The following is a 12413-nucleotide window of genomic DNA, read 5'->3' on the forward strand; positions in this document are numbered from 1 at the left end:
GACAGCTATCAGAAGTCCAGAACGGTATGACAAGGAAAGGGTTACCTAAGAAATACAGCAAGCTGTCCATACCTGAGGCCCTAGAGAATGCCGAAGAAGTGGCACTGGCTAAAGAAGGTAACTGCATTACATGAGCGCTTGACAGCACAGCTGAACCAGCTGATTGGGGATGGGACTCACCCAGAATGGCTGACTGAAGGTCGGACAGTCCTGATCCTGAAGGACCCAAAGAAGGGAGCAGTCCCATCCAACTACCTCCTGATAACCTGCCTCTGCACAACATGGAAGCTCCTGTCATCATAGCAGATAAAATGAGCAGGCACATGACTCACTATATGAGAGAAAGGAATTCCAGAAAGGAATTGGTAGGAATACCAGAGGAGCAAAACATCAGCTACTGGTAGACAGTGCAGTAGTTTGAGACTGCAGAACCAGACATACCAATCTGTGCACTGCCTGGATTGACTACAGGAAAACTTATGACTTGATGCCCCACACATGGATCCTGGAATGCTTGAAACTGTACAACATCAATAGGACTCTCAGAGCCTTCATCAAAAACTCAATGAGGCTGTGGAAAACAACCTTAGAAGCCAACTTCAAGCCAATAACACAGGTCACCATCAAGTGTGGCATATACCAAGGAAGAAGCAGCCATTATTTGTTGCATGCACATTCAAGCACAGTGAAATTCATCCTCTGGTTTTAACCCATTGAAGCAGTGAACACACGCATGCACACACAAGTGAGCAATGAACGCACACACACACATACCCAAAGCAGTGGGCAGCTATGCTACAGCACCCGGGGAGCAGTTGGGGGTTAGTTGCCTTGCTCAAATGCATTTCAGCCCAAGACTGCCCCATGTTAATCTTACTGCATGCCTTTGAACTGGGGGGGAAATCAGAGCATCTGGAGGAAACCCATGCAGACATGGGGAGAACATGCAAACTCCACACAGGAAGGCCCCTGTTGGCCACTGGACTTGAACCCAGAACCTTCTTGCTGTGAGGCAACAGTGCTAACCACTACACCACCATGCTGCCACTGAGGCTGTATGCCAGGTCTGAGTGAATCCACACCACCAGGATCTACAGCAACATCGGAATGTAATTCGGACAAGATAAGTGTGCCCAGATGGTAACAAGGAGAGGGAAAGCATTCAGAACTAAGGGTGGTGCTACTAAATGGCATAATAGGAGACATTTGAAGACAGCTACTAGTACCTTGGAATCCTGCAGGCAAATTCATGAACAATTCATGTGAAGAAACCCATCAGTATCCCAGAGTTGAAGCTGTTCTGTATGGAGGAATGGGCTAAAATTCCTCCAAGCCAGTGTGCAGGACTGATCAACAGTTACCGGAAATGTTTAGTTGCAGTTATTGCTGCACAAAGGGGTCACACCAGATACTGAAAGTAAAGGTTCACATACTTTTGCCACTCACAGATATGTAATATTGGATCATTTTCCTCAATAAATAAATGACCAAGTATAATATTTTTGTCTTATTTGTTTAACTGGGTTCTCTTTATCTACTTTTAGGACTTGTGTGAAAATCTGATGATGTTTTAGGTCATATTTATGCAGAAATGTAGAAAATTCTAAAGGGTTCACAAACTTTCAAGCACCACTGTATGTAAGCTCCATATCTTCAGCCCATCTTTGCTCATCAAAGATGAGGTATTTCCTGTATACTGATTTTGTACCAAATCATGATTACAATTGCCTGTTGATATCACCTGTTTCAAATCACATCATTATTTAATTGTTTTACCTCATTACTAGCAAAAAATTGCCCCATCCCAACTTTTTTTAGAATATGATGCAGGCCTGAAACGCAGGAATGGTAACAAATAGTAATAGTAACAAATGAAACAAAGTGAACCAGACAAAACGGGAAATATCTTGGGTTCATACTGTCTGCAATGAAATACAAGTCAAAGTAAATTTAGAAATCACTGTTTTCTTTTCGTTTGCGTTTTCATTACCATCCCAACTTTTTCTTATTTGCGGTTGTATGCATGTCTAATAAATAAATAATTTATATTTATATATATATATATATATATATATATATATACACACACAGTGCTCAGCATAAATGAGTACACCCCCTTTGAAAAGTAAGATTTTAAACAATATCTCAATGAACACAAACAATTTCCAAAATGTTGACAAGATAAAGTTTAATATAACATCTGTTTAACTTATAACGTGAAAGTAAGGTTAATAATATAACTTGGATTACACATTTTTCAGTTTTACTCAAATTAGGGTGGTGCAAAAATGAGTACACCCCACAATAAAAACTACTACATCTAGTACTTTGTATGGCCTCCATGATTTTTAATGACAGCACCAAGTCTTCTAGGCATGGAATGAACAAGTTGGCGACATTTTGCAACATCAATCTTTTTCCATTCTTCAGCAATGACCTCTTTTAGTGGCTGGATGGAGAGTGATGCTCAACTTGTCTCTTCAGAATTCCCCAAAGAAAATAATTTCTTTACACCACAAAGGTGTAAAGGTTAACACCTCGACAGGAGCGTCTTCTAATGAGAAGGGTTGAAGAAAATTGGCATGCAAGTTCATTGCAGTTATCTAAAGAAGTAGAAAGCCAAACTGGGGTGACTATTTCCCGTGACACAATACGGCATACACTGCAGAGGAATGGCATGCATGGATGCCGTCCACGAAAGAAGCCTCTCCTAAAGCCCAGGCACAAAACAAGCCTGCTTAGTGTTTGCCAGGGCCCATGCTGACAAAGATGAAGACTACTGGGACTCTATACTCTGGAGTGATGAGACCAAGATAAATGTTTTTGGAACTGATGGCTTCAAAACTGTATGGTGTCGCAAAGGTGAGGAATGCAAAGAAAAATGTATGGTGCCTACAGTGAAACATGGTGGTGGCAGTGTCCTTATGTGGGGCTGCATGAGTGCTGCTGGTGTTGGGGAGCTGCATTTCATTGATGGCATCATGAATCCACAGATGTATTGCCCTATACTGAAAGAGAAGATGCTACCATCACTCTGTGCCCTTGGTCGTCGTGCACTTTTCCAACATGACTAAACACACATCTAAGGCCCCTGTTGGATTTTTGAAGAACAGGATGAAAGTGATTCAGTGGCCAAGTACGTCTCCTGATCTGAACCCAATCGAACACCTATGGGGAATTCTGAAGAGACAAGTTGAGCATCACTCTCCATCCAGCATCCAGTCACTAAAAGAGGTCATTGTTGAAGAATGGAAAAAGATTGATGTTGCAAAATGTCGCCAACTTGTTCATTCCATGCCTAGAAGACTTGGTGCTGTCATTAAAAATCATGGAGGCCATACAAAGTACTAGATGTAGTAGTTTTTGTTGTGGGGTGTACTCATTTTTGCACCACCCTAATTTGAGTAAAACTGAAAAATGTGCAATCTCTCATCTCATTATCTCTAGCCGCTTTATCCTGTCCTACAGGGTCGCAGGCAAGCTGGAGCCTATCCCAGCTGACTACGGGCGAAAGGCGGGGTACACCCTGGACAAGTCGCCAGGTCATCACAGGGCTGACACATAGACACAGACAACCATTCACACTCACATTCACACCTACGGTCAATTTAGAGTCACCAGTTAACCTAACCTGCATGTCTTTGGACTGTGGGGGAAACCGGAGCACCCGGAGGAAACCCACGCGGACACGGGGAGAACATGCAAACTCCACACAGAAAGGCCCTCGCCGGCCCCGGGGCTCGAACCCAGGACCTTTTTGCTGTGAGGCGACAGCGCTAACCACTACACCACCGTGCCGCCAAATGTGCAATCTAAGTTATATTATTAACCTTACTTTCATGTTATAAGTTAAACAAATGTTATATTAAACTTTGTCTTGTCAACATTTTGGAAATTGTTTGTTCATTGAGATATTGTTTAAAATCTTTCTTTTCAAAGGGGGTGTACTCATTTACGCTGAGCAGTGTGTGTGTGTGTGTGTGTGTGTGTGTACCCACCCACCCATATATGTATGTATGTACCCAACTCTGGTTTATCCAAGCAGCTGAGGCTGAGGGAGCCGAACATAGCTGAGTGGAGCTAGCTATGACAACCATGTTTGAGTCAGAGGATAACATCTTTTTAAATTGTCTTTTTCTGGTTCAATGTATGCCATCTTCAGGTACACAAACAACTCGTGAAAACTTAAAGATTTTATGAATGAAATCTGTTTTGAGCACAAATGGACTCGCAAGACTTGTTGTCCAGCACCATACGCTACTCATCTGTACATGTGATATTCCTGTCTTTCCACTGACCACTGCATTTTGGACCTGAATCAACAGCATTAATTCTATGTAATTGTTGTTTAGATATTGTACATTATTCAAGCATTACACTACATTACAGTCATTTAGCTGATATTTTTATGCAAAGTGACTAACAATAAGTGCTTGTAGCCTAGGTAGCCAAGAGAATCCCAGAGTGACCAGTGCTGAAGTACTAGTGTAATAAATAGCCTACAAATACCATCCAATATCTGGATCAGGGTAGTTAAGTTGAAGAAGCTTGGACAAATACATAGACAAGGAATCATTTAACTATGGTATCTTTATTGTTTCCAAAGCTTGACAACATTTGCAACTGCATTAAAATGCTTAGCCTATGCTTCTCTGACCTCACTTTTGCTTCTTGAGCCTATACAAGAGACACCACAGTACAATAGGCTGATATAGTTCTATTAGACTAGATCTAGGTGCTTATGGTTATAGTTATGGTATTTGGCAGACGCTTTTGTTCAAAGCAACTTACAATATATAAACACTACATTATTAGTAAACCAATACAATAATACAGTTGCTCTTCTCTGATACAACCTACCTTCCAGATGATAGCTGCTGCATGACTGCAGGATTTCCCTAACCCTGCAATGCAGGAACAGCCAACCGTTTCTATCATGCCATTGGCTCTCATCATTACCCAAGCCTGGTGTTTGGGTTTGTTCTTGCTCTGGCTAGGCTCAACCTCAGCCTTTAAGCAAACAAACTCACCCTCTCTTTTACACATAATTCTGACAATTTTATTACTGTGTAGATAATTGTATGCCTCCGTGCTTTTGTAATTCCTTATCCTTCATCAACGCCCTCACTAAGAATAAAATAACTGACAATGTCAATGTAGCTGATGTCAGGATACAACTTCATGTCGTCTATCCATTCTGTGAGGGTAGACGGATGGGGCACTTTGATCATATTATCCCCAGAGCACATCAGAAAATCAGACCTGTGTAACCATCTTTTAGTCAGCTTTGAGCTAACCTACCTAGCAGTTAGCATTAGCTACAAACATCAACAAAGTGGAGCGGAAGAAAGATACCAGCTTCCACTATGACACAGCAATGAATCATGGGAAAGGTCAGAGTACGGGAAAGTTGTGGATACAGATGGTACAGTACACAGTTAAAACAAAATGTTTCTCCAGGACCATGGTGCTACATCAAACATCACTGGACTGCAAATCTACATATACTGTAACAACATAAAGTGCATGAGTGCAGCGAGTGCAAACATTGCAGACTACAAACTACACAAAGAACATAAAGTGCAAACAATAAGGACAGTGTAAAAAAGACAACTGGCACAAACGGACAGTACAGTGCCAACCAGTACCCGTCACTGATAATCTACGGAAAGTTTGTGTGGATTTTGAGGTAGCATATTTAAAAAGATATAAATAAATGTAAACATTGTGTATGTGAGAAAGATTGTAAAAAAGTTAGTACATTTTTCTTCACTGTGCAAAGACTGCAGTGGGAGTGGTGTGACCAACAGTCCATGTGTTTCAGTCCAGTCCCTCAGAGTTGAGAAGTCTGATGGCATGTGTAAAGCCTGGCTGTGAAGGCCCGAATGCTTTGGTACCTTTTCCAGATGGCAGGAGGGTGAAGAGATTGTGTGATGGGTGCGTGGGGTCATCCACAATACTGGTGGCTTTCCGGATGCAGTGTGTGGTATAAATGTCCATGATGGAGGGAAGAGACTGAAATGATCTTCTCAACTGTCCTCACTATCTGCTGTAGGTCCTTGAAATCCAAGACGGTGCAATTCCCAAACCAGACCGTGATGCAGCTGCTAATGCTCTCAATAGTCCCTCTGTAGTATAGTGAGGATGGGTGATGGGTTTTCCTCAGTCTTCGTAGGAAGTAGAGACGCTGCTGGGCTTTCTTGGCTATGGAGCTGGTGTTGAGGGACCAGATGAGGTTCTCTGCCAGATGAACACCAAGGAATTTGGTGCTCTTGATGTTATCCACGAGTGAACCATCAATGTACAGTGGAGAGTGTTGACTCTGTACCAGTTTGATAGCTGTTGCACCTCCTCTGTATGCTGACTCATTGTTCTTATTGATGAGACCCACCGCAGTCATGTCATTAGCAAACTTGATTTGAACTGGGTATTCAAGAGTTAAGATTGCTTTATTGTCATTGTATAAGATACACAACGAATTTCAGTGCACTGCCTTACAAAATGGTCCTCAATATATACATACATAAAAGAGATTTACATAAGAGATACAAGATTTACAAACAAGATGATGTACAGACATAAGGGTTTACAAATTTACAAGATATGGACAAAATTTACAAACAAGAAAGATATACAATCTACAGACATTCACATAACATACATATTCGCATTACATTCACATTCACATAACATACACAGTATTGCTGCACAGTCATGAGTCAATAGAGTGAACAGCAGTGGACTGGTAACACAGCCCTGGGGGGCCCCAGTGCTCAGTATGGTGGTGCTAGAAGTTCTGCTTCCAATCCAGATTGAGGTCTCTCAGTCAGGAAGTCCAGGATCCAGTTGCAGAGGGAGGTGTTCAGGACTAGCAGGCTCAACTTTCCCATTAGCTGCTGAGCAATGATTGTGTTGAATGCTGAACTGAAGTCTATGAACAGCATTTGAAAGTATGTGTCCTTTTTGTCCAGGTAGCTAAGGGCCAGAAGAAGGGTGGTGGCTATGGCGTCATGTGTTGACCGGTTATGGTGACACGCGAACTGCAGCGGGTCCAGTGAGGGAGGTAGCAGGGTCTTTATGTGCCTTATGATAAGCCTCTTGAAGCACTTCATAATGATGGGTATGAGTGCAACAGGACAGTATTCATTGAGGCAGGACACTGAAGACTTCTTTGGCACAGGGATGATGGTAGGGGTCTTGAAGCACTTTGGAACGATGGCATTGCCCAGAGAGATGTTGAAGATGTCAGGGAGAACATCTGCCAGCTGGTCTGCACATCCTCTGAGCACTTTACCAGGGATGTTGTCTGGTCCAGCAGCCTTCCATGGGTTGACTCTGCATAGAGTTTCCCTCACATCGGCTGTGGTCAGACACAGTGCCTGGTCGTTGGGAGGAGGGATGGTCTTCCTCATTGCCATGCTGTTCCGTGTCTCAAACCATCTGTAGAAGCTATTCAGTGCATCTGGAAGAGAGGCATCATTGTTGCAGGCAGGTGGTGTTGTCCTGTACTTTGTGATGGCCTGGATGCCCTGCCACATGCGCCATGTGTCACCACGGTCATGAAGATTGCTGTGGATTCTCTGAGTGTGTGCATGCTTTGCTGCTCTAATGGCCCGAGACAGTTTGGCCCTCCTGAGCTATCAGTACTCCTGTTAGCTCAGAGTCCAAACCCTAAAACCACATCCCTACCCGCGAAAACCCCAACCCCCCTTCATTTCGCCATCAGACTGTACAACTCCTCTCTGGGGGGGAGGAGGGGTAACAGGAGGACAGAGGACGGGAAGGAGCAGTAGCCTAGCCTAACAATAAGCAATACCGGACAATGTGCAATATAATGTGCAATATAAAGTGTAATATCTTTCCTGCTTCCCCTCCCCCCCCCCACACACACACACGCGCGCGCGCACACACACTTACCCTAACCCCACTTCTTTCCCCCCTCCCCCTTCCTCTCTTCCCCATATCTTATTCTTTTATATTTGTATATGTAAATACTTCATCTCATCTCATTATCTCTAGCCGCTTTATCCTGTTCTACAGGGTCGCAGGCAAGCTGGAGCCTATCCCAGCTGACTACGGGCGAAAGGCGGGGTACACCCTGGACAAGTCGCCAGGTCATCACAGGGCTGACACATAGACACAGACAACCATTCACACTCACATTCACACCTACGGTCAATTTAGAGTCACCAGTTAACCTACAGTAACCTGCATGTCTTTGGACTGTGGGGGAAACCGGAGCACCCGGAGGAAACCCACGCAGACACTGGGAGAACATGCAAACTCCGCACAGAAAGGCCCTCGCCGGCCACGGGGCTCGAACCCGGACCTTCTTGCTGTGAGGCGACAGCGCTACCCACTACACCACCGTGCCACCTATGTAAATACTTAATTTATTTTAATTTATCTAGAAGTTTTCTCTATTTCTTTTCTCTGTTTATCTGTAATGATGCTGCTGGAATCTTAATTTCCCTGAGGGAACCCTCCCAAAGGGATCAATAAAGTTTTATCTAATCTAATCTAATCTAATCTCCACTGTGCTTGACCAAGGAGTTTACATCCACTCATCGTGGACCTGAATATCATGGCAATATTGGCCTTTCAATTATTTATTTTACCTGTTCTTTTTCTGCAACACAAGAATGCAACATACATATTTAATAAAAAAAAAGTGCATTTATTTGTGCGTGCAACACTATCTCTAGGGGTGGTAGACCACTGAAGCACAGGGACAGACAGGTTACTTGCAGAGAAAATTTTATTTAAGCTTTTCAGCTTTAAATGCTGCTTTTCTCACACACACGTACACACACACACACACACACACACACACACACACACACACACACACACATACACACGGCGCGCAGGGAAGCTCTATCTCCCCCTCTGCTTCCTCCCTCCATATAAGCCCCCAGCTGTTACTGCAAAACAAACACACCCACACACACACCATGAATTTGACACAGGTGTGATTGTTTTACCACTCACCCTCCATTCACAAACTGGCACTCAACCATGCCCCCGCTGCCACAATGTGTTAGAGGATTTGTGTAACAGAGATGGTACAGAGATGCCACCAGCTGTAGTGAAATCACTGAAAGAGTCACTTATTTCATTGGCATTCACGCCCAGGACGACTGTATGTTAACTTCTGACCGCAACTGTATATCCGAGTCTTTAACGCCTCCATGGCGCACGTCTGATCTTTCTAGTGCCATTAACGTGTGAAAGTTTCACACTTCCTAATGAACTCTGAAGTGCAGTTTGGCTTTTTCTCATATGACATCTGTTTATATTTGCCATCTGGATTCTTGTGGACTGCAATGAGGGCAGGGTCGCAGACCATCTTTCAGATTTCAGCTGTGAACCCTTGAAAGATACTTCTGCGGAAATAAAAAGAAAGTATGTATGCTTTTATACCAGGCATTCAGAATGCTGTGTCTCACTGTAAATTATCAAAAAATGAAAGCATTGTGCATGACGTTGTAATCAAATTAAAATAACATTGAAATGAATACTGTCCACTTAATCATTTTAATTAGGTTTAAGATACTGAGTAAGCTGAGGTGTTTTAACACTATATTTTAAGATATTTTAAATACAACTTAACATGCTGCATGGCTACAGGCATTTCCCCCAAAGCTACTTCCTACAATGCTAAAAATCTCTCTTTCGTTACTTACTGATGACATTTGGGACAATTTTCTGAGTGGGGTTGATCTCGATCCTGTATGAGGTGTTCATTGCTCTCTTCTGTCTAAGCTCTTTAGGCAGCTTGGTACTCTCCTACACACATATGCAGAAACATGTCAACGTGTATTCACACTATTAGCAGATCAAGCAATGAGCGTACAGTTCTGTGTATTTATTACATAGGGTTATGTTCACTTCTGATCATATTGAACACAGGAACCCTTCCCCTGCCTGGAGATCACTCTAACATGTATGACAGATTAGAGTGCTAATTTAGGATTGAGTGAAAAGTAGCAGAAGCGTGCAGACACAATACCAAACCATAGCAAACAATTTAAAATCTGATGCTTCTGCCTCTGTACGATCTCTGGTCAGAGTGACCCCTGCCTTAATATCACCTTTCTTGACACAGGTTTACATGAAGTTGTCATGCGATACAGTAGGTTTTGACCTGTCTGTGCTGAAGAAAGTTGAATTCACAGTAGGATGATTATATAAGTATACTGATGTGTGTGTCAATGTATATGTGTATTAATCTCACATCTGTTCCCTGGGTGTAGCTTTTGGAGAGTTTTATGAAGTTATCTCTCAGCACGTGTGGATACTTGATGAAGCGCGAGCAGTTATGGATGTCCGCCTTTATCCTCTGCACCAGATTAGTCATGTCTCTGACCTGAGAAAACAAAGATATTGCAAATAAATGGCAAGAGTGGTTAAATGGTAATGCTTATTATCCATTTGACCAGTAATATAAGTAATAACTGCATGCTAAATCCTGGCACTGGAATAATGAATAATTCAATATGGACATTTGTTAGAAGACAAATAAATAGGGGCTATTGTGCAGATAACTTGGAATTAAGAAATATTTTAAAATTTCTTCCTCTTCAGGCCTCAGATCCTAGTTTCTAAGTCCTTTATATTTGCCTTTGGTTGTATGTATTACTTTTCAAGCCATCTCTGTGAGACATTGTCGCTAATTCCTCAATGAGCAATGAGCACCATTTGCACTGGTCAAAGTAATTAATATTAATAATAAACAAAGCATATTGTGGTAAAACAAACCCTCTGCCTCTCTGTACACAGCTCCTTTTCCTTCGTTTGCAGCTGCTGATTCAGTTCAGATATGGTCTCCTTGTTCTTCACATTGAACTCCTTAAATTTAGCCTCAAGCTAAAATAAAAACAAAAGACAAAAGTTTATACACTTTTCCACTTGCAAAACCTCAGAACTTTAATATAATTTTCCTTAAATTAATTTGTTAGGCCTGAACTGACTTGTTACTCACTTCTTGCCTTTGACAGTGTAAAATCCTATAAGCTGTCATACTGTTAAATGCCTCACCTTTTTGATAATCTCTTGTTTCTCTTCAATCTGCAGTTGATGGGTTATGTTCTCAGCTCTTGGTCTCCATATTTTTCGGTCTTCAATTAGTTCATCCAATTGTTTGTGGATGCTGATCAAATTTTCCTCATTCTGTTTTTTGATCTTCTCATATGTTTTAACCATATCTTGGAGGAAGATTTCCTATAGGGACAGAACAGATGCCCTTTAAATTTTATCTGACTTAATAATTAATATATTCAATGTTATTTATATCAAAGATCTTTCACAATTAATTAGTGACCACTATGGGTTTGATCAAGGTTCTGCATAACCTAGGGTGAGCAGACATCCCCGTTTTTGGTGGCCTGTCCCCAGCAGGAGCTGTTCCCGGAGATGTCCCCGTTTTTAACCATGACCAACAGACCCGAAAAAGAAAAGACAGAAACACTACAACCCCCCCCAATAACTACCAGATTTCAGCAGACGCCTCGCATATTATTATGTGGCTCACTTTAAGACGGGCTCAGGCTGATAGTAGAGATGCTCTAGAACAGCGTTTCTCAACCACGGGGCCATGGCCCACTAATGGGCCTATGCACACTCCATGCACCTATGTACACTCCAGATTTCTGTTTTTTTATCTTAATTATTGTTTGTGTCATAGTAAAACAACAATTTTCACCTTTAAAGTTATAGGCACGTTGTGTAAATCAAAAGGTTCTAACCCCCCAAAAACGCAATTTTAATTCCAGCTTGTAATATGACAAAACAGGACAAACACCAAGGAGGATGAATACTTTTGCAAGACACTGTATTTGATAGGGTAATTTTCTTTAAGACATTTCATTTACAATATGTCTCTGACAGCTCAAAATGCATCTCCAGGCAGGCATTTAAAAACTGCAGAGTTTCCGGGGGTCGCCAGAGGCCCCCAGACCCCTGCCCTTATTGGGTCCCCCCCCCCTTTCCTGGATCCACCCCTGGAACACCTCTGGCGATAGCCTTTCCAGTATTTTGATTGGTGGAGCTGGGGAACAACTTTTTAGCAGAGCACTAGAATCTTTGCCTAAACTAAAGTCACTCATTCCGCTTTGACAGATCACCTCATCCGCTCTTGGACAGGTCTTTTCTTGTAGGCCTAAGTGACATTGTTTGTCATCTGTTATTTAGCCTTTAAATGTGTAAGCTATATTTTGTGATGTTGTACATGACATAACATTGCTTGTCACACTGTATTGAGATGTAGCAGTTGAACTAATAAACTGTAGCCTACTATGGCCAGTGCTAGCAGGAGAAAGCTCAGTGCAGCACCAGTCAGTCGGCTTTGCTTTCAGTGTCTGGTGTGACCCCCTTGTGCAGGCAACTAAAAGTTTCTGGTAACTGTTGATCAG

The 12413-nt window shown here is 42.3% G+C and overlaps 1 protein-coding gene across 1 annotated transcript in view; it reads right to left on the reverse strand.

The window, feature by feature from the left end:
• Positions 1-6773: 6773 nt before the first annotated feature.
• The window catches only part of LOC132869117 (cilia- and flagella-associated protein 57-like), a 65667-nt gene continuing 60027 nt past the window's right edge, over positions 6774-12413 (reverse strand). Inside the window, exons 22-28 of the mRNA XM_060902467.1 lie at positions 11041-11223; positions 10762-10869; positions 10238-10369; positions 9687-9789; positions 8619-8629; positions 7356-7529; positions 6774-7205 (exon numbers count right to left, since the gene is read on the reverse strand). Coding sequence (XP_060758450.1) covers positions 6774-7205; positions 7356-7529; positions 8619-8629; positions 9687-9789; positions 10238-10369; positions 10762-10869; positions 11041-11223 — 1143 coding nt within the window. The remainder of the gene's footprint in view (positions 7206-7355; positions 7530-8618; positions 8630-9686; positions 9790-10237; positions 10370-10761; positions 10870-11040; positions 11224-12413) is intronic.

The sequence above is a fragment of the Neoarius graeffei genome, chromosome 2, assembly GCF_027579695.1.
Source record: "Neoarius graeffei isolate fNeoGra1 chromosome 2, fNeoGra1.pri, whole genome shotgun sequence".
Taxonomy (NCBI): Eukaryota; Metazoa; Chordata; class Actinopteri; order Siluriformes; family Ariidae; genus Neoarius; species Neoarius graeffei.